The following is a 22,579-nucleotide window of genomic DNA, read 5'->3' as shown; positions in this document are numbered from 1 at the left end:
TTAAACTGTGTGTGAGTGTGTGTGCGCCTGTCTGTCTGTGTGTGTGTGTGTGTGTGTGTGTGTGTTTTGGTGACTCACGGAACATGGTGTTAAACTGCTGGGGGTTGAGGTTCCACTTCCCCCACGGAGTCTTGTGACCTTTGGACTGCGCGTAGTGGGCGTGGTTGAACTCCGGCTCCGTCCCAAAGGAATCCAGCACCCGCAGCATGCACCTGTGATGCACAAACACACAATTTAGGCATTTAGAAGACGCTCTTAATCCAGAGCGACATACAGTAAGCAAGAACAACACTTGGTAATACATCATACAGTATACATATTGTAAATATGTGAATGTTACAATGCTATCTAAATTACATAAGTGGAGCCTTTGTATACGCCTGTAAGGTTGTCGAGGCTAGGGCAAGTGCTATGGCAAGTGCTGCGGGCTAAAATGGAGTCTGAAGAGGTGGGATTTCAGACTACGGCGGAAGATTGACACACAGATAGAGAAGAGTGTTAGAAATTTCAGAAAGTAAAGGGATTATTGACCGCTCCCCACTGGGGGAGGGGATAATTGTACGTGTTCTGCATTCACCCAGCAGATGGCTGCTCATATGGCTCAGATGAGTGCGCGAGAGGGGAGCCGGTAGGGCGGTAGGCGTTAACCCATTTTGGTGTTTTAAACATTTTTATAATTTAGCTATTGAAAAATAGCAGATCTACAAGCTCATAGCGCACCACCGAGTGGCGCGCTATGAACTTGCAGGTCTGCTATTGTTTTTAAATCGTTAAAATGTGCCTCAAATCTTTCAGAAAGTTGTCATGATTTAGTACAAAGAGACGACGATAGACAGTCACTAACTCCCAAAACAAGCAGCCCTGAGCTCTTGAAATGCTACTGTAGGTATCGTCACGGCTGTAGCCGTGTTCATTATTATGGCATGCATACTGCTCTACTTTCATAGTTTCGTTTTTGTTATTGGTTAGGTACGTATTATTTCAGTGTTTACTTTAGTTACCATTTTCTCTTCATATTCATGAATCGCCTGTACATATTTATTGAACTTTAGTTTAGTTTATTTGATCATCTACATCAGGGGTGCCCATTACGTCGATCGCGGTCGACCAGTCGATCGCAAGCGCTGCGCAAGTAGACCGCTTGGCCCTGACATAAAATAAAATAAATTAATCCTCGCGTTGCCTCGGGCAGGCGGCGGCGGCTTAAAAACCCCCCACAATGCAGTGCTTTGTTTTCAAGTGTGGGGAACCGTCGGGGAACGTCGGGTCTGTTATGTTGTTAAACAAACAAATTAAAAGGATCTATCCATCATTGTTCATATAGCAAGACGCGCGCGGCAAAGAAGCCTAAAACATATCACTTCCATGCAGTGGGAAGAAGATTATTTTTTCACGATGTCACATTCCAAGTCCAACTGCGTTTGCCTTACTCGAGCCCATCGCTACATTCATGTGCTTCCCATTCAGAAGCTGATGTTGATTCCATTGCCTCGAAAATAACACTTTTTAACATGAACTCTTCTGCGTTGGAGAATGAGATCATGGCACTGCAGGCTGACACATACAGTTAAAGTTGCGCGCCCGCGATGCAGAGTTTTGGAACTTACTCGTGAAGGAAAAGTATCCAAACATCAGGACTTGTGCAGCCTCGCTCACAGCGTTATTTGGCTCCACATATTTATGTGAATCAGCGTTTTCCCACATGTCCAAATATCGTTCCACGTTGACGGACGATCATTTGGAGGCCTGTTTAAGACTAGCTGTCAGCAGTGACCGTCCGGATTATGCAGCGCTGACGGACTCCATTCAGTGCAAGGCTGAAAGCAGTCATCTGATTAAAGGGATAGTTCAGATTTTAAACAACTTAAATTGTATGAAATACTTTCCATTAATATAGTGGTTGCAACTGTAGGCCTATTGATTGATTGCCAGAGTCCTGTGGTAGGAGTTCTGCTCTGGTTGAGTTGAGTGCATTATTCCTTCATGTGATTGTGTATGCTTTTTATGTGTGATACTTTTAATATTTGTAACATTTTATGAGCAATATGTTATTACAAATTGAAATTGATTGACGTTATTACAAAGAGTAACTTTAACAAAATAAAGGTGGTAAATAAATAGAATTGATTGATTGAAACAGTCCTAATGCCTTAATGTTATTTATTTTGAGTATTTTAAGCAATGGGATAATATTATTTTGGTTGGTAGATCACCTTGAGCTGGCAATTTTAAAAGTAGACCTCAAGTCAAAAAAGTGTGGGCACCCCTGATCTACATCAATCAAATACAAATTATCAACAAAAGAAAGAAAGAAAACAGCCACATGAAGGTGATCAAAAGGCATAGGCTGAAGCTAAAAGCCTTCTCACAACAAAACATTGATGCCACTATTTTGTAATAAATCTTGCATTGTGCAATGAGGACGGTTGTCCTCATTTCCTATACGTTATGGGCCCATTACCCCTAGACCAAATGGTTCATAACAGCATGCGGTACAACAGAGGTCTAATACCCCAAAAATATGGTTTCTTTGTAGCCTGAGGCAAACAATCTCTTCCTCTTACTGTATGAATTAGCAACAAATAAAAAGGGTTCTAAACCGTAGTTTTTTCCACCTCCGTGAAATCACCAAAAGCCTAGTCTAGAAGAGGTCAAAGTATGATTAAAACCGGTTGGAACAATAAACTCTTTAAATCACCAAAACTCTAGTCTAGAGGTAAAGTTATAAACAGTTGGACCAATAAACTCTTTGTGGTCAATTTATGGGTCCAACTTCAACTTCACTTCCGTATAAAAGAAGCATTAAGTCATAAAGTAAATCTTTTGCAGTAGCAGAGACTCAAAGGTCACATTGTAACATTAATTAGAGAGAATAGCACACACTGACTCACTAATGACCTTGCTGTGCTTTAACTAATCCATCCAGTCTGTGTCACACACACACACACACACACACACACACACACACACACACACACACACACACACACACACACACACACACATAAGGGGCCCTAGGACACTACCCTAAATGGATGGGCCCTTATTGTTTTATTGTTTATTAAATTATTAGGATCCCCATTCGCTTTTGCCATGACAAAAGCTATTCTTCCTGGGGTCCGACACAGACAAAAGGCCATCCTTAACCACATGAAACCTTCTGGAGGCAAACATCTACAAGCTCCATCTACAAACAAGCAGTGAGCTTGTCGATTTTTAAAGAGATTTGGGCCCCTATTTTGCGTGTCTTACCAGGTCTTATGACTTAACTTAAGACTTGAAGGCGTGGCCAATGCTGCTTAGCTATTTTGAGTGGCCAAACAGCATTGGCCACACCTTAAATTAAGTCATAAGACCCGGTATTTAAGAAATAATAGGGCCCTTGGTGTTGAGGGAAAACCGTAGGGAGTCTAGCATGGACCCCAGGGGATCTCTAAGACTTAAGTGGTTAAGTCTTAGAGTTAAATTAACATTAAACATTAAAACTGTAAAAAGATCATAAAATACCCTTGACTTTAGACAGTGGGGTCAAACATTTTAAACTTGAGATGTCGTCAGGCCAATTGCAATCAGCTTTAGCTAATGAAGCAATAAATTATGGAGAGTGTTATTCTTGGCCTGCTGTCAGTGTGCACAAGAAATATGATGCCGATTGGCCAAGTAGTATGCAAGACTAGCTATCTGAGAACAGACACACACACACACACACACACACACACACACACACACACACACACACACACACACACACACACACACACACACACACACACACACACACACAGTACACATAAAGAGCCAACGCATGATTTTAAATTGAAAAAAGACGATAAAATGCCCTTGATTTTGTATGCCAGGGTCAAACATTTTAGACTTGGATGTTCTGAGGCCAAATCCAATCAACGTTTGCGGACGGGGAAATAAATTATGGAAAATGTTATGCGCCTCACACATAAAGTATGCACGCGTGCACATGCACACGCACACACTTCTACTGTAGTTACTTACAGTATATCAGTTACTTCTCTGTCCAGCTTCTTTCTGTTTTCCTATATTAAAATGTGTGTGTGTGCGGGTGCATGTGTTGAACCTTCATAAGTCCAGAAAAATAAAAGTTCTTAAGGGTAAAGTGAAGTTTTTTTTCCTTCCATTCAAGTAGAGTCGTGTGATTATGGTCCAGCTGCTGTCAGCGTATAACAATCCCCATTAATCATTGCGATAAGGAGCCAGGTGTAAACGTGCACACGTGCACCAGCACACGCTGGCACTCACATGCGCACACGCACACACAGCTCTCTCTCTCGGGCAGCCAAGTGCGTGGCTGGAGGCAGGGCAGCCCCTGGCTGATGCTCCCCAGATGGAATGATGAGAGGGGCTCAGAGGACATGCAGTACAAGGAGAGAGCTTTAACTTTAACACACCGTCTGATGTTGATGTATATATACATAGTTTTTAATAGCCATCTGTTGTCTGCGATTGACGAATATATATATATACGTTTTATATCGCATTATATGGATCTGAAACAGCACTGTTAAAAAAACGTTTATCCCTGAGCCGGTTGCTAGGCAATGCCTTGCTCACCCCCGCACGCACGGAACGTGTCCGCACATGTGTAACTACTGTTACAGTATAATTACGATATCTCTGGCTCTTTTCTCAAAAACTATGTCGCTGTCCCTTGTGCTGATCAGACATCCGAGGTTCGGATCCGATTTCTGATTTTCTACAGCATCGCAATTGAAATGTTAACGTTTCTGGAGAGATATAGCTAGCATGAGCTAATGCTAACATTAGCCTTTTCTTCTCCTCTCATTTGCCGAGACAGGGAAGTGCTTGAGTAGTAATCTCCCCAAAATCCGGCCCACGCAAGCTAACTATCACTTGTGGAAGTTGTGGCCATACGGCAGCAGTCCAAGAGTGGATGCCAACAGAGAAGCCCTCCTGTCTCCACTCACGTTGAAGTGAAGAAGAAAGTTACACCTATGATCTGCATCCCCCCTACGAGGTCGTCAAGCACCTCATACCACTGACACACACAAGGATGAGCACTCTGCCCGTTGTGAGGGCATCGACAGAGTGAAAAAGAGAGCGACGGCCAGAGGGTGTTAATGGCTCATAAACACCTTTGTCCCTAGATTAGGGATTTGATCCTGTGTGTTGTACGTCTCCCCCTCTCTTCTATCTCAGTAAACAGGAAAGCAACTGTAACTGTAATTTCAGCAGGACCGAAAAACCCCAACATCCCCACACACCATCAGAGAGTGGACACTCTCTCTTAATCTCTCAAAAAAACTAAAAACAAAACAAAAAATAAAATAAAATGATTGAAGTCCCAATGTTAAATGTTGGCATTGGGAACAGTGCACAGAGTATATATGTGTTGCTATTTGGAGTTACGATACTGCCCCGCTCCGCTCTGAACAGCTCAAGCCTTGAGGAAAAAGAAACAGAGGAACGGATGCAGACATAGGGGATAATAAATATCGAATGACTTCTTCTATTACTTTTCCTGAAGCTGAGAAAATAACCTGATATTAGAGATTGAGGAAGAATTTAAATACAGCAGAACAGGAGGAGGGGAAAGTGAGGCGTTTTCCAAAATGTAATCTACCACCTGTGTGAAAAAGCTCTACTCTTTGCAAAACATCTGCATTTGTAGCAAGGCAGTACTCAAGGCAGCGACAATAATCCCGGTTCCCAAGAAACCAAATGTCAAGGACCTGAATAACTACAGGCCTGTGGCACTCACACCTATTGTCGCTAAATGTTTTGAGAGGCTGGTCATGACACACATCAAAGCTGCCATACCGCCAACATTAGATCACTACCAGTTTGCCTACAGGAGGAACAGGTCAACAGAGGATGCCATAGCCCTTGTGTTACACACTCTGTTAGAACACCTAGAGCATAAAAACACATATGGGAGACTCCTTTTTATTGACTTTAGTTCAGCTTTCAACACTATCCTACCTAGCAAACTCCACAGCAAACTACACGAACTTGGACTGAACACAACACTTTGCAATTGGGTCTTGGACTTTCTAACTAACCGTACACAACATGTCAAAATTGGCAAGCACATCTCCCCCACCCTGCCCATTAGCACCGGGGCCCCCCAGGGTTGCGTGCTTAGCCCACTTCTCTATACACTCTTCACACACGACTGCTCCTCCTCTCCATCTAACCTCATAGTTAAATTTGCAGATGACACAACAGTACTTGGCCTCATCACAGCAAACGATGAGACCTTCTACAGGAGGGAGGTCGAGGGTCTGGTGGCATGGTGGGGAAATAACAACTTGGCTTTAAACACATCAAAGACAAAGGAGGTTATCGTTGATTTCCGCAGGTCCGGTCATCTCAGCCACTCCCCACTCTTCATCGGAAATGAGGAGGTGGAGAGGGTTTCGAACTTCAAGTTCCTGGGCTTGACTGTGGCCGACGACCTGTCCTGGGGGACCAACATCACCTCTGCCGTGGGGAAGGCACAACAACGCCTCTTCTTTCTAAGGAAACTAAAATGGGCAGGACTTCCACAGGCTCTGTTAATTAATTTCTACCACTGTGCAGTAGAGAGTGTGCTCACCTATGGGCTACTGCTGTGGTTTACCAGCTGCACCAGGGCAGACAAGGAGGCCATTCACAGGGTGGTCAAGGCTGCAGGGAGGATCATTGGGACCAGTCTCCCTGAGATCTCCACAGTCTTCACCTCCCGCTGCCTACGCTGCACAAATAACATACTACAGGACCAGTTCCACCCAGCACACCATCTCTTCCAACGTCTGCCCTCTGGTAGAAGATACCGATCCATCCGGTCCAGAACCAACCGACTGTCCAACAGCCTTTACCCACAGGCTGTCAGGCTGCTGAATGAACAACCTATGCAGAGATGGGGCACTAATGGCCTAATAGTTAAGGCTCATACGGTACCACGTATAGAACCTCCAATGTCACGGGTTCGATTCCTCAGCCCGGAGGCCTTCGCTGAGATTCATTCCCCGTCTCTCTCTCCCCGTTTTAGTCTTCACTGTACTATCCAATAAAGGCAGAAAAGCCCCAAAAATATCTCTAAAAATATAAATGTGCAGAGTTAATATCATTATCTGTACCCCTTTCTCAGACGTAAAAGTGACTACTGTATGTGTCAGAACTCATATCACCTCAAAAGTACATAGATATCTTTAATACTAATACATAATGTTACTGTGTATTCCAGCAGGAACTGGCTGCTCGCCAAATGTATCTCACAGTCTAATAACATTTTTTTTAATTAAGCACAACAGATTACAGTTACCTCTTTGTAATCAGATTGCGGTAATCCTATTAGCGTTATTGACTGGCGAGAGTGTCAGGACAACAATGCTTCAACAAGTGTGTGGACTAATGCTGGACTAATGAATGGCACTGTGTGCAAACACACAGGCAGAGAGGGAAGTAGAAAAACACAAAGAGAGAATGAGGGAGAGGGAGAGAGAATGGGAGAAAGAGAAAGAGAGAAAAAGAGAGATCACAAGATTCCGTTTTCCCAGACCGAGATTAACCTGGATTTATACTAAAATTGCGTGCCAGTGTCAGGCAAGGGTTTGGGATTGTAAGTAAGATAGTAGATCTGGTATTTTCAGTGTCGCCGACACGCAGCTAAATAGAAATCCAGCTTTACAGTCAACGGCCGGGCGGTGTTTTAAGCAATTATACTTTAGCTATTTAAAAATAGCAGACCTACAGTACAAGCTTATAGCTTGTAGATCTGCCATTTTTGAAAAATCGTGAAAATGTGGCAGAAATCTTTGAATATATATTCATTCAACGCTTTTTAACTCAAATCTTTGCTTCTGGGGTGTCCCTGGAACAAAATATTTTGAGATGGGTGTCTGCGGCCAAATATCATTCTGGGGGTCCTTGACATGAAAAGAATTGAGAACCACTGACAAAGAAACATACATATTTTTTTCAGAAAACTGTAGACCTCAGGTCTGAATGGGTGAATCATGACAGAACCCTAGAAACAGAATCCTCATCCCAAACAGAAAGACAACATCAACACGAGTCACTTTTGGGCCTTCGGTATGCAGACAATGGGGGGGACAGACAGACAGCTGGAATTAACCCCTTAAGCCCTAGCATAACCATTCTGAAAACTAATGATCCTAATCCCAGTCTGGTTGCCAGTAGGCCATGTTGTGACTAGCATTTTCGTTTAATTCCGTTCCCACGGCAGGGGTACTCTACAGTTTTCTCCATATAAGAGATCTATAGGTCATCCTGCAGTATTTTTATAATCAGTGGTCAAAGACGGGACTATTTCTTACAAGGCGTACTAATTTGTGCAAGGGGAGTGGTGTGGTTTTGGTCACGTGGACCAATCGTGTAGCAGCTTTATTCCCTTCCTATAATAACATTAGAGCATGGCGACCACCAGTTCAAGCAACGAAGAGGGAAAAAAGAAACCAAAACAGAGGAAAAAAGTGCGTAAAAGGGAATCAAAGGACTCTAAACAATGCTATATGCAGGATGCTGGGTTTCACTGGTTTTCACTCTTTTATTTGTAAAAGACGATTGTGTTTGGCCGAGAAACGCTGCACACAGACAGTGCAGGGGACTAGTAGCATGTGTGCTCCTTCACCCATTGGCAATGGCTGGGGCATGGGGGTAACATTAGGACAGTCTCACAGAACAGGGGGAATGTGAGAATCTAAGGCATAATAACATAAATAATATTGAGAGAGAGAGAGAGAGAGAGAGAGAGAGAGAGAGAGACTAAAGAGATAAAAGCTTGAAGCCACTGACTATCTTAGAGCAATGTGAGCACTCGTCAAAAAATGTAGGCCTACCTTGAAATAAGCCACAATGGCAAGAGGTTGAGTCAATTTCCTCTGGGTACACAGAGAGAGGAAGCTGTTAAAACTATTACTAAAATAAATAAACATGCTAGGTGGAAAAGAAAATGATGACAATGTGCGCTTAAGCCATTAGCCACTTCGGAAGCATTGGTGGGCCTCTTTTTCCTGTCACTGCTCAGAGGCTCTTCGGGGTAAACCAGGAAACATGACGTTGTCTCCGCGGAGCAATCAACGGGCGAGAGAGAATAAAGTCTGCAGGGTCAAAACAACAGTGGCAGGGCAACAACAGCTACTTTCGCTATTTGGGGAAATGGCTCTAATAAAATAGAGTCATTGTCTCGCGAGCTGCCAGCATTGTCGGCAAACTGTCTAGAGAGTCTAGACAACAATTTAGACGGCATAAGAGGAGCTGTCAACACATCGGCCTGCCGGGGCGGCGGCGGCATAAAAGTCAGGGAAGTGAGCGCCGGGCTCTCTTGTGGCAGGACACCCAGCGACTCAGAATCCCAGAACTGCCCGGAAAGACCTTGAACTGCTAGAGAAACGCTGCTCCCTTGCCCCGCAACAACATTAGCCTTTATTTACAGTGTCCTTGAGCCAGGCACTTATTTGAAATTTGGCTGCCGTTTCCTGTGAATGTTTGTATGAATAATGTTGACCAGGCCAGGGCCCTGGTTGGCATTGGCCCGGGACTCAGTCTAGCCGGTACATATAAAAGGAAATTAATGAAAGATGGACTGGGAAAAGGAGTTTGCGGAATCTCCTTCTTAAGTACAACCAAGTTCAAATCCTCTGTGGCGTGTTCACTGGTGGGAAGCCAGGCAGGGAGAGGGTGGTCTCTATGCAGTGTGCAAAAATGATTGCTACAGTCTACCAGTATGCCTGTTCAGCAGGGACAAGACCAGCCAGGTGGATAACGTGTTCCTCCGAATGTAATCTCTCAAGACAGATTCAGGAGGGGGGGGGGGGAAGGTTCCCTCTATGCCCAGCTTTTTGTGTGTGTGTGTGTGTGTGTGTGTGTGTGTGTGCGCGCGCGCCCCATAGTGAGGACAATTGGGAATTGGCATGATGAGGAACATTGGAGGAAAACAAAAATGTAATCCAACATCAAATGGACAGACAGATGGTGACATTTTGTCTGCTGTCCAATGTATCTGCTATTGTCTATGTCTAAATGTAGTAGCATAATGCACTCTAATGACTGGTCGCACCGTGTGTGAATCCTATGTGCACATACTTGATCAACAGCCTTGTGTCAGCTGTCAAATATGTTGTTGGTTTTTCACGGAGAGCAATATACAAAAGCAAGTTCCTCATATGAACCTCTTACTTTGAAAATCCGATTATTACTTGATTTCAGATCAATAATTTGATGCTTGATGTTGTCAACAGAGGAACTGAAGCTTACCTTTACAGTATATCTCTGGAAGAGAGTGGCATCAACCAGTCCAACGGTGTTTGCCATGTAAATCATATTGAAATAAACTCACTGGTAGTGAACCCAGGATGGTCTAAATTATAATGAAATAAACTCACTGGTAGTGAACCCAGGATGGTCTAAATGATATTGAAATAAACTCACTGGTAGTGAACCCAGGATGGTCTAAATGATATTGAAATAAACTCACTGGTAGTGAACCCAGGATGGTCCCAGGGTCTTCTTAAACTGTGTGAGTCCCACGATGTCGATGTAGATCAGCTCTACCACCTTGTCACCCTGAGTGGGACAGCTGGACTTGTTCCCCATCACTCTGCGCATTATCCTGGAGGAAGAGTAGGACACCAAATTATTCTCCGTTTTGAGAGAAATTACTTTAGTTTTCAGTGGCTTAATAGAAGAAAAAACTGCTGAAAAATGACAAATATAAAGGCTTGTCAACACAGTACACTAATGGACACAAATGCTGATATGCTGCCATCTCCAAATACATGTAGTAAGTTAGACAAGTTAGAAACAGCCATGTGTTTATGGCAAGGTCAATACGGCATTGTCAAAGCTCTGACAATGTAATGTAATAGTCGTGGGGGGGGGGGGGGGGGGGGGGGATTTTGAGGGTATCAGCGTTGTGATGGAAATCTGAAGTTATTGATTCTCTGTCAAATTATTTTATTAAAGCCTTCGCAAATGGGTTCAGACACAAACGGAGTGGTCAAAGGAATGAACAGCGAGCCGTTATTGCACATGGCTTATATAAAATATATAATATGTCTTGACCAGCCCTATAGCAAGACAACGCCTGCAGTCTCCTTATCTTCAGTAAGCAGACAGTGTGTGGATGGACACGCTTGACCAACCATGTTCGACGGGAGACTTATGAACAAGGTAACAAGAGTAATGGTTGGGCTTACAGAAGGCCAGACAAAGTTCACCTGTCATAAAGGCATGTACTGTACAGTGAGGTCATGAGATCATATAGTAGTCATCAAAGTATGAAGCAAGGCCTATTCTCATATCACAAAAATATCAATGAATAACTGTCAGGTCAGACAAAGTTCACATGTCATAAGAGCATGTTTGATTTCTGGGGCATACAAATTTGGCATTTGGCATTGATTGGTCCAGTGGTTTGGAAAACAGACATTTTGCTTGATAGCTAGACTCCTGCAGAGCCACGCTGTAAACATAGCTATGCTCCTTAAGCAGATCAATAAGAAGTACAGTATAAGGGACATTCTACGTGATGCCCTCTGGGAAACCAGATTACTTTGGCCTCCGACGTGTGCAATTCTAGATGCTAAAAATATAGCTATGCCTAAGACACACCAACATAATGTCGCATCTGTGTAGTCTATTAAGTTTGCTTGCTGAGAAAGAAAGTCCACAACGTGTTGTACAGGAAGCTATTTTTTTTTTTTTAATTTACCCAGTCAAATGATGTGTGTTACAGTGGCTTATCTCGATGTAAAACAGGTACTATCTTTAGTACCATCCACGTTAATTTATGCACAGTAGGCCCTCTATTTCAGCAACTGTATAGCAGTAAACCTGGCTATAGTGTAATCTTCTTCTCTGTGTGACTGACTCTTTATACTTTAGTTGGGTTTAGTGGTGGTAATGACTCTTTTAGCTCTATTGTCAAGGTGGTGGTACTGACTCTTTGAGTGTATTCTACTATACTTTAGATATGTTAGGGTGTGAGTGGTGGTACTGACTCTTTGAGTGTATTCTACTATACTTTAGATATGTTAGGGTGTGAGTGGTGGTACTGACTCTTTGAGTGTATTCTACTATACTTTACTTATGTTTGGGTGTAGTATGGTGGTATATACTGACTCTTTGAGCTCGGCCAGGGAGGCAGAGATGCGGACATCGTGTCCCAGCAGGTACAGCGTGGTGATGAGGTCACTCCACTGGACCAGCTCTCCCAGGGGACCGCCGCTGAACGCGTTCTCCGCGATCTTGAAGCCCGACTCCTTGGTCAGCAGGCCCAGGTGCACCAGGATCTGACACATACATACAACAGAGGAGGGAGTTGATTGAACGAAGGGATCTCTAAAACTACCATTAGCCCTGCTGGTCTGGGTTTAAGTCCCTGACTTCTATTGTGTCTCCCTTTCACTATTTGCACAGTCTCGACAAAAGGAAAATAACTACATAGGAGGAGAGGAGAGAATGCCTGGAATTTAAAGAAGACAAGAGAGTAGAGAGAGCTCTCTTCACTTCACAAACGAGTTGTGAACAGTTTGCAGTTGCACAGGGTGTGTTTTACACGAGTCTTGTAATCTTCTAAGCTTGTCTAAACACCCATCAGAAGCAACATATTATGTGCATAGCATAATGGCCATTTTCAGGGTGCTGACAAATGCATGCATGTTATTACAAACTGGTTGATTATGCCTACAACAGTACAAAATCACACACACACACACACACACACACACACACACACACACACACACACACACACACGCGCACGCTGTGTATTCAAGAACACAGTGTTCCACAGTGTGAGAAGGCTGTAATACTGAAGGGGTGACATTCGTTCAGTGCTCCTAGCCAGCCAAAGTCACTGGCACATATTGTTAAGGGATTAATGGCCTGAAAAAAATAAAAATAAAGCACCCCTCCGGGTACCCTAGTATGTGCTCAAACAGCTAGTGAACAACCACATCATTGAAAAAAAGTGCATGGCCTCAAATCGTGTAAAGATTACTTATCTTTTTTGATCAACCGTTTAGTTTTTTTTTTTTCATTTTTTTTTCATTGCCTCCTCCCAACTCTCACTGAAAAGAGACTGTTTGGCCTTTGGGGAGCAACGATACAAATTTGCCAGCCATGACTTTTCAGGGTGGTAGCTTGTGGAGGAACACACTATCCTCCTCCCTACACCAGGATGAGCCCTCTTGGCTCCCAGCATTTGCTGAATGTTAAAGACGGAGCGCCGTGAACAAAATCACGGCACTCCATCTTTGATGAAAACCTGTGTAGCAGTTGTTTTTTTATATACTGTATTTTCTGTGAACGAGTTTTGAGGAAACAAACCCCATGTCAGTTAGTGTACATGTCAAGTCCAAGTGTCTACACTACAAATAAACATGCCAGGTATTCAGGGAAATACTGTATCGTATTGTATACTTGCTATACTTGTATTCCTTGCTCAAGGGAGTAGTTTCGTTGCCAGCAGCAATGTGTCATAGGAGTGTTGAATGAATTATGAATTAGTGTGTGTGTGTGTGTGTGTGTGTGTGTGTGTGTGTGTGTGTGTCTGTTTCCATTCATAACCAGTGGAAAGTAACAAGTACATTATTCAGCACTTGAAGCAGGTGCCCTTTTGAGACAATGGGGTTTTCATGTCTCCTATTTTAGCCTCCTACATGTCTCCTATTTTGTGCCAACCGGCGATAATTATGCCACACCTCAGGACCTCTGTTGCCTTTCCATTCTCCCTCTCGGAATGTCAATGTGTGTATTGGTTAACCCATTAAAACCGGGGAAAGCTGTGTACGTGTCATTTTATACTTTGGCTATTAAAAAATAGCTCACAGCTTGTCACGAGATCTGCTATGTGCAAATCATTGGAACAACATATTTTGAGATGGCGGTCTGCGGCCAAATACATATAATATTGGGGGTCCTTGACATGAAAAAGAACCATTGATAGATAGCCTATAGCAACAAAGTTTTTCGACAACTGTTAGCTGGGTTAGCGCCATCAAGGGATGTCGGGTCGGGTCCTGTGTCAAGGATTTGTCTCCGAGTCGGGGATACATCACAACCAGGTCAACAGTGCAGAAACGTATAAATTGCCTACTACAGTGTCAAAGAGCAGTATCTTGACCCCTTCACACACACACACACACACACACACACACACACACACACACACACACACACACACACACACTGACCTTCTTCCTTCTGCGCTTGGCCAGGTCCTGCTTGCCAGCCAGTGAACGGATGGCGCTGACCCAGGGCTCAGCCATGCGTTGGATTCTCAACATCATCCAACGAAACTCTTCCCTGCGAGACATCACCCGGTACAACTCCTCAAAACTGGTCCTGATGTCCGTCTGAGAGCGAGAGAGAGTCAAGACTTTTTAACCTTTATTTTATAATGACAATCTTAATCATGACATTAAGTCATGAAGCCAAAAACATCCCTCGGACACATCACACTCATCAACATCATAATGAATGAATATAATCTCAAATCCACTCTGACCAAAGACTTAAACATCGACAGCAGCCCCTGAAACATTTACAATTAGACTTTCTCGTGCTTTTATAAATGGCCATTTTGGCCTCTGCCACTATGACATTTAACATGGACCATTTATTTTCATTTTCTGTTTTATGACCAGCACCAAGAATAAAATACTTTTCACACAAGATGTTTCAAATGAACCCGACAGAGGATATGAGAGGAATAGAGCACCTACTTTGAATGTTATCAACTGTTAATCGACAGTATGCTCTTATCTGGACCATGCAATGCAGGCAATTATGGACATTTCCACATACTGCCTACCGTGAGTAGGCGACTAGGAATGCAGACGTGAAATTACTACCGCCGAAGCGAAAACATTGTGAAACTGACTTACACTACATGGCCGGTTAAAACGAATATGAGGTAAGGGGGCTTACATACGTGGCCGGTTAAGACTGAGGTTAGGGTTAGATTTAGGGTTACGCTTAGTATTAGTCGGACAACGTGACCAATGCCACGTCGGAAAATGGCTGACAACAATGTCAGTATGTGGAAATGTCCATACTGGCTACACTGCGTGATGTTGATAATTGCTGATGACGGAGATTAAATAATCGTATAACATCCGAAGCCGCTAAACAGAGGCAAAAAGAGGACATGAGGAAAAAACAAGAGAAATCCAGATGGAAGACACAGAGAGAGCAACGTTGCCATTAGTGCCATCCAACAGTGGTGTTAGTGGCATCGAAATGTCAAGCATTGTGAGCTTGTAGATCAGCTACTTTCGGTGCGTGACACCAGTGCACAACTAAGTATAAATGACCCGTGAAAGGTTAAACAGGGCTAAAGCGGGATGGGGGAATTAAAATCTCAAAAGCCTCGTCACATGGGCTCTGTGGCTGCAGCAGAGAGCAGTCCACACATCCAGAGAGGGAAAGTATTTCATATTGATACACCACAGAGAAACACAATGAGTGCTTGTGTCTGTGTGTGACTGTGTTTTGTAGTACTCGCACAGCTGGAAATGCAAGTACTAACAACAGTATCCGGAATTGTTGCAGTAGATGTACAAGTAGCGATGCTTGTAACAGCAATTCTAGTAGTAGTAGTGCAAATGAGTACTACAGTACCAGTGTTAATGTGAATGTGAGTATTCACCTGTCCTCTCCTGTCCTGGTCCTCAGTGAGCGTCTTGGTCCTCCAGGGTAAACGAGGACACCAGTTTTCTACCTGAGAATCAAGCAAAAATGAACCCATTACAAGGATGTCAGTAAACACACCGTCTCTCTCTCTCACATACATGCACGCACACGCACGCACAGAGTCAGAAGGTGGGTAATTGGTTCAGTATCAAAGCAGATAAAGATAGACACAGAGAGTGATTGTGTGTTTGTGCGTACGGTAACAATGACACATGGCAATGTCATTATATCAAGTGTACCACTAATTAACCACCCACTCAATCTAGTTTTTGTCTATCAATCCCTCAGCATCTGTAAACTCTCTCTCTCTCAACCTCTCTCTCTCACACACACACACACACACACACACACACACACACACACACACACACACACACACACACACACACACACACACACACACACACACACACACACACACACACACACACACACACACACACACACACACACACACACACACACACACACACACACACACACACACACACGATAGACTCCCATTCAGGGCAGGTGAAGCCCTGACCTTCTCCTGGCAGACAGCCATCAGAAGGTTAATACAACACTGTGTGTATAATCCCAAGTGTTCGTGGGGTGGCAGGGGTAGAGCAGATGGGAACCGTGAGGTTCCCAGTTAGATCCTGGGCTCACCCCCAGAGTTAGTGTTAAAGTGTCCTTGTGAGCAAGAACCCCTGATTGCTCCCAATGTTAAGGTTGGTGCCTTGCATGGATTCCTCCACCATCAGTGTATGAATGGGTGTGTGAATGGGTGAATGTATTGCACAATCTATGTGAAGCGCTTTGGATTTTTGGATTTACCTTTCGTGCATGAACTGTTCGTGCGTCTGTCCTTTTGTGTGCATAACATGGATATGTGTGTCCAAGTGTCGGTGTGAACTGTACGACTGTGTGAGTGGGTGCATGATCGTGTTGATGCAGTGTGCATGTGTGTGTTGTGTGTGTATGTGAATGGACTTGCCTGAGTGTGTGTGTGCGTGTGTGTGTGTGTGTGTGTGTGTGTGTGTGTGTGTGTGTGTGTGTGCACATCGTGCAGCTCCAACAACAGAGTGAGGGGACGGGGGAGTGCAGTGGAGAGGCACTTCTGAATGGAAATACATGCACGTCACCATGGCAACGGCAAGCACACGTGACTCTTCAAGTGGAGGCTGAGGGCCATCAGAGAGAGAGAGAGAGACACAGACAGACAGACAGACAAAGCGACAAAAAGAGAGGCCAGGACCGGGGGTAATCTGCAGTAGCCTATGGCTGGTGTCTTGGCAATGTAAGTAAGTACGTGTCTGTGATGTTAATTCTTGGATATAAGAAATATTAGTCAACAATTAGTCACAATAAATGAAAAGGTAAACTACTCTCACCCGGAGAGACGACTGAGCTGCGATTCGCTACTTAGTTAGATTGTTAGTTATTGCCGTTTACATTTCTGAATAAACAAGTTTTCAATCAATCAATCAGGTCAACCAAGGATAGACTACATCCCATAGGCTGGGGGATGATTCCGCAAATGGCTAGACCGTTGCACCGGCCGATCAATGCTATCATTTCTTCATCACTCTGTCAAATTCATTGTCCATCTGTACGGCCTCGGCCAGCCTTGCTGGTCCATCCAAAAAGAGAGAGAGAAAGAGAGGAAGACTGAGAGCTAATGGATTCTAAGCCAGAGCTTAGTTTCATATTATGGTTCATAACAAGAGTGTGAGATCACTGCAGTGCTTTCAGCCAGAATGCAGTATTCATGGCTACGGCCAGATGACCAAGAAGTGTCAGAAGATGGAGAGGGTTGGTGGTGGTGGTGTGTGTGTGTGTGTGTGTGTGTGTGTGTGTGTGTGTGTGTGTGTGTGTGTGTGTGTGTGTGGGGAAGAATTGTTATTTTGATCAACGTTTGCCTGTTATCTCTCCTAGTGGTACCAACATCAATACAGCATGGAATTGTGGACAAAAATCTTATCCAACGATAACAACATATTTTTTACTTTTGGGTCTGAGAGGCTCAAATGCGAATAAATAATGGGCCTTGAAAACCACTGCAGTAGATGAAGAGATGAAGAGAGATAGAGGGTGATAGAGAGAGAGGCTTGGAGGGAGAGAAAGGCACACAGAGAGAGGACGGAGAGAGACAAGGAGAGAGAGAGAGGGAAAGAGCAATGGACTGAGGTTGTCCATATAGAGACATAAAGAACAAGATTCTCCAGGATGACAATAAGGTGGAGAACACGATCTTTGCAGGCATCATAACATGGTTGCTTGCTAAAACGCGTGTGCTCACGCATATACGCATGCACACACGCACGCTTTCTGATTCCTCAACAGTCATATGATGAGCATTTTGACCCAAGCATAACAGTAAGAAACAAACTGCAGCAGCTTGAATTGTAAAGGCGGCTGGCATGACAACACAGCTTTACTTTGCTGTTTATTTTTCCTCAAATACAGTACGACAATAACAATATAAACAATGCCTGCGTCTCATTTTTTCCTTTGATAAGTAGCCATGGTATGAGAAAATAATGGACTTCTTCCCCTCTTCTGCCTCGTCCCTGACTTTCATCTATCGAGAAACCTTGGAGTGCATAATCATTTACATCTTTTAATATTCAACATAACATTACATTGTGCAAAACGCCAAGCTGGAACCAGTGGGCTGCAGGGTCGAGGATGAATGGGGAAACAACAGAGAAGCGACAGACAAGTCGAGATTTTTGTTGTTTTCCATTACATGAATTTTCCACGTCTTTGTTATTGAGATTTTTTTTCCTGCTGTTGATTAAAGGAAATACACAACGCCAGCTATCACCACATGCGGCCTGGCGTCTAAATCACCACACACCCACACACACCCCCCCACACCCCCACACACACATACACCCACCCACAGAATGTGAAATGAATCTGTGTTTCTGTCACAGGCACACTAACACAGGGCTCTGCAGTGTGTGTCTTAAGGTGTCATGTTGGTTCAAGGTATTTTCTTTGTGCCCCAGGCCTGTGATGGGTAAATACTGCAGTGATTTCAGAACGCGAGCGTAGTCCGTGTGAGAAAGAAAGATGTTGACTTAATACACAGGTACGGAAATTAGAGACAATTCCGAGATTTAAATCAAAGTAGTTGAGATTAGGATTAGGACTGTGCATGCATTATTACAATGCACACACACAGTACATACACACAAACTAGCGAAGACATACAGACAAATTACACATACAAATACACAGCCATGCATGTGACACACACACACACACACACACACACACACACACACACACACACACACACACACACACACACACACACACGTCTCACCTCACTCAGGTAGATGAAGAAGGAGCAGGTGGATCCATCCACGCCGTAGTTTCCATAGCAGGAGTCTGAGCGCCACATGTCCTTCATCCACTGAGGAAGAGGAGAGGAAGATTAAACTTCAAATCTCACGTGCACAGATGGTACAGTACTTGCCTGCCGGGCCGGCACGCACTGAAAGCAGCATGGTTCTGTAACTATAGCTACAATTTTGTTGTTTTCTGACATTCCTTTTGGTGTTTTCAACAAACAAATGCCAAACAAAATAAAAATGAATTTCGACTAAACTGAGTAGTCTGATTAACTTAACACTTTTTTTGCGCAGGAATCTTTCATAATAAAGGTGCTAGAGTGCCCAGCAGATGAGCCCGCCTTCCATTTCCCCCCAAAACCGGGAGGTATAATTGTACATTTATTACTACCTCGCGCTACCTCGTCTGAACTCTTGAGAAGCATTAACAGTTTGAATGACGACAATTCACGGCCGTCTTTCAGGCTAGACTGCCTATGTTTAAAGTTAACTTTGAACAGCCAGTGCACCGACCGCTGAGTTGCATGTCATGAAAATCCACTTTAAAATGGTGTAATCGCTTGTTGTAGTGTTGAAAAATATTCCAAAGTGCCGAGCACAGCAACAGATCGGACGGAGCAGCCGCGTGATGCTAGGCAGCTTTCCCATTGTAAACAATGGGGACTCAATTTCCCATTACCCTTAAAAAGGCCGAAACGTTGCTGGTTCTGTGAATAAACTATTTCACTGCATGTGAAGACAGTGTGCAGGAGTCCCTTCTTTTTCAGAACGTCAGGCACTTGGCTGTCCTTCTCTTATGCACCTGTCGCCTGTACTGTAGGTGTGCAAAAGCCTTGCTTTTTAAGCATAAATAGCTAAAACTGCCAATCTATAAAGCCCTAACCACACCAACAACTCCTTGCAACAAACCACACCAATGCAACTCCTTGCAACGGCCATTGGGAATAGTGACTGCAAGGAGTTGAATGGCGACTCTTTGTGTGGTTAGGGCTTAAGATCAAAACAAGTTGCATCGCAATGCAGTGACCATTTACATCCATTATCTTTGCGATTTTTATATACAAATGTATACAAATATTTCGAAAATAGCCGATCTACAAGCTCACAATGCGTCGCATCGTAAAAATGGAAGCAATCGGGAGCAAAAAAAATGTGATCGGGACATCCCTACTTAAGGGGCTTCCCAAAAAAGTCTGGAGTCATTACAGTCCAGTAAGAAATCTCCACTGCGGTATTCAATGGGAAAGAGAACATACAGTGCATTGCCCATGCTGTATTGAGCGACGGCAGGCAGACACAGATGAAAGGGAGGAAGGCTTAGATGCGAGAGCGAAAGCTATCACCGCACTGGTCTTCTGGCTCTGAAGTACAGAGAGTAGTCACGCCCCCGAGGGGAATAGTAGGAAGGGAGAAAGTGAAATCTAAATTCCAGCAGGGGTATGGGAAAGCCTCAGCTCACCAGTTTGTTGTGATCGGAAAAGTATCGCAGGAGGAGCGCCTCTAGGCGAACAGCCAAGGAATGTTGAATGAATTAAGTGCTATTTCAGGGGCTGAATGACAAAGCTACGTAAGAGCTCCATAAAATGAGGAGATGGATTCATCAGATGGACAGTAGGGTTAGTGACAGGATACGGTACAACCGTAGTAAGAAAACAAGAGCTAGGGGGACTCCAGGAGCACTGTGGGAAAAGTTAACTCAAAGAGGGATACAAAATAAAAAGAGTGCAAATCTGTGGCATAACAGAGGAAATGGAATTTGTTGCCTAGAGATGGCTCTGTGGTTATACCACTAAAGTAAGAGGTGTTTCTAAACCAATATTTCCTAGGCCTAAAAGCGGATCACAAGATTTGACAGGGTTGTGGGCAGGTGAACCACTCTAAAAGTAAAACGCCCTGAGGTCGAGAAGTGACCGAGGTTGCGTGCACACATACGCCTGGGTGACGGCAGACTGCTGGGCGAGTGTTGGCGCTTTGGCATGGGGGGGTCAGATCAACATATGGAATGAGGCCATATACAGTATGGAGCGTGTCTTGAGTATACAGGTTTTGATGAGGACAGCTCAACATATGGAATGTAAGAACAGGTCAGCTCCATACATATATCTCCATATGGAGATCTAAGGGTTTGAGGTCAGATGTAGAGTTGCTGGCCAGCTCCATATATGCAGATATGGAGATCGAAGGGTCTCCATCTATAATGATATACCCAATAGGAATGCCAGGGTGGTTCAGATTTGACAAGAGAACAAAACTAGCTTCTTAATATCTTAACAATGCAACTAACAGTAGAGGCCACGTTTAACCTACTGCTTTGTGCACAGGGCTGCCTTTCCATAGTGTTAGTTTGGTGTAACTTAGGTAACTGGCTGGGCGCTCCCAAACTGCCATGCATATTCAGCTACGGCTAAGTGCAATGATGAGCCAAACACACACTGGTAGTGTTTATTAAATAAGGAACAAAATAATGTTCCCATACACTACAGTACATGTTGGCGAACTAACTGGAAAGCATTACTGTATATGCCACCAAGCCTAGGCTTAAACATCCAGTTGGCATGGGGGGGGAAAGTGGTGAACAAATCTAAAATAGGTTTAGAGAAACGAGGCTTTACATCCATAAGCCTACTTTCAAATGTTTTTTTAATTGGCTGTGATTCTCGTTGGTCCTGCATTTAGCCTCCAGTGGATGTGGCCGTTTTGTTTTCTTACAGTATATAGACTTACAGCATGCCCTGAAGGACTTGTGACTTGACTTGATCACTCCAGGCAGTGTGACACCAGTTAGGAACTAGTGGCACAGCAAAAAAATGACTTTGGTTTTCATGCTGCCGAGTTTATTTAATGGCCTTCAATTTACCATTTTACTTGTGGAAGCCACATGTTCCACCTCTCTCTGCTGGGTGAACGTTTCCAGCAGCTGATGACAGCTGTCACAGTCAAGGTGCTTAATTATTAAACCTCCTGAAAATTAATGGCACCAAAAAGGGCTCGTGTGGCTTGCTTGTGTGTGTGTGTGTGTGTGTGTGTGTGTGTGTGTGTGTGTGTGTGTGTGCGCACGCACACACGTACAGTATGTTGTGTGTTTTGGTTACCGCCTGCCATACTGCTGGACAGGCTGACAGACAGTATTGGTACAGGGTTGAGACGGGCCGAGCAGATGGTGTGTGTGTGTGTGTGTGTGTGTGTGTGTGTGTGTGTGTGTGTTATCAGCTACAAAGAGATGCCCGGACACACACACACACATTGTGTGCGCGACTGCACAGCGTTTCATCTCCAGACGGACGCTATACTCAATTGAAATTGACAGCGGGACTAATTCTTCTCTACTCTACGACCCTGCAGGTAATAAGACTACTGGATTTCTCTGGTTCTCTGTTGCTAATGATGGGAATGCAGACGGAGTCATGCCTGTGCTCTCTAATCAAACTCAGCACGACGCAACATGTAAATCACTGCTATGCAACGTAGCCTCCAATCCAAACCCGGCATGTCTGCTCAGGTCGGTCAAGAGGAAACCTTCTGCCTTAAGGGATGTTTAA

The 22,579-nt window shown here is 44.0% G+C and overlaps 1 protein-coding gene across 2 annotated transcripts in view; it reads right to left on the bottom strand.

Annotated features, from left to right (window-relative positions):
- The window catches only part of mgat5 (alpha-1,6-mannosylglycoprotein 6-beta-N-acetylglucosaminyltransferase), a 132,930-nt gene that overhangs the window by 45,272 nt on the left and 65,079 nt on the right, over positions 1-22,579 (bottom strand). For both annotated transcript variants that reach the window (XM_080758872.1, XM_080758871.1), the window contains exons 5-10: positions 19,013-19,102; positions 15,650-15,721; positions 14,193-14,354; positions 12,118-12,287; positions 10,472-10,606; positions 79-212 (exon numbers count right to left, since the gene is read on the bottom strand). In XM_080758872.1, the coding sequence (XP_080614998.1) occupies positions 79-212; positions 10,472-10,606; positions 12,118-12,287; positions 14,193-14,354; positions 15,650-15,721; positions 19,013-19,102 (763 nt within the window). The remainder of the gene's footprint in view (positions 1-78; positions 213-10,471; positions 10,607-12,117; positions 12,288-14,192; positions 14,355-15,649; positions 15,722-19,012; positions 19,103-22,579) is intronic.

This window comes from Protomyctophum bolini (assembly GCF_963924005.1).
Source record: "Protomyctophum bolini genome assembly, chromosome: 24".
Classification (NCBI taxonomy): Eukaryota; Metazoa; Chordata; class Actinopteri; order Myctophiformes; family Myctophidae; genus Protomyctophum; species Protomyctophum bolini.
The sequence above is the reverse complement of the archived record's forward strand: the minus strand, read 5'-3'. Positions and strand labels throughout refer to the sequence as shown.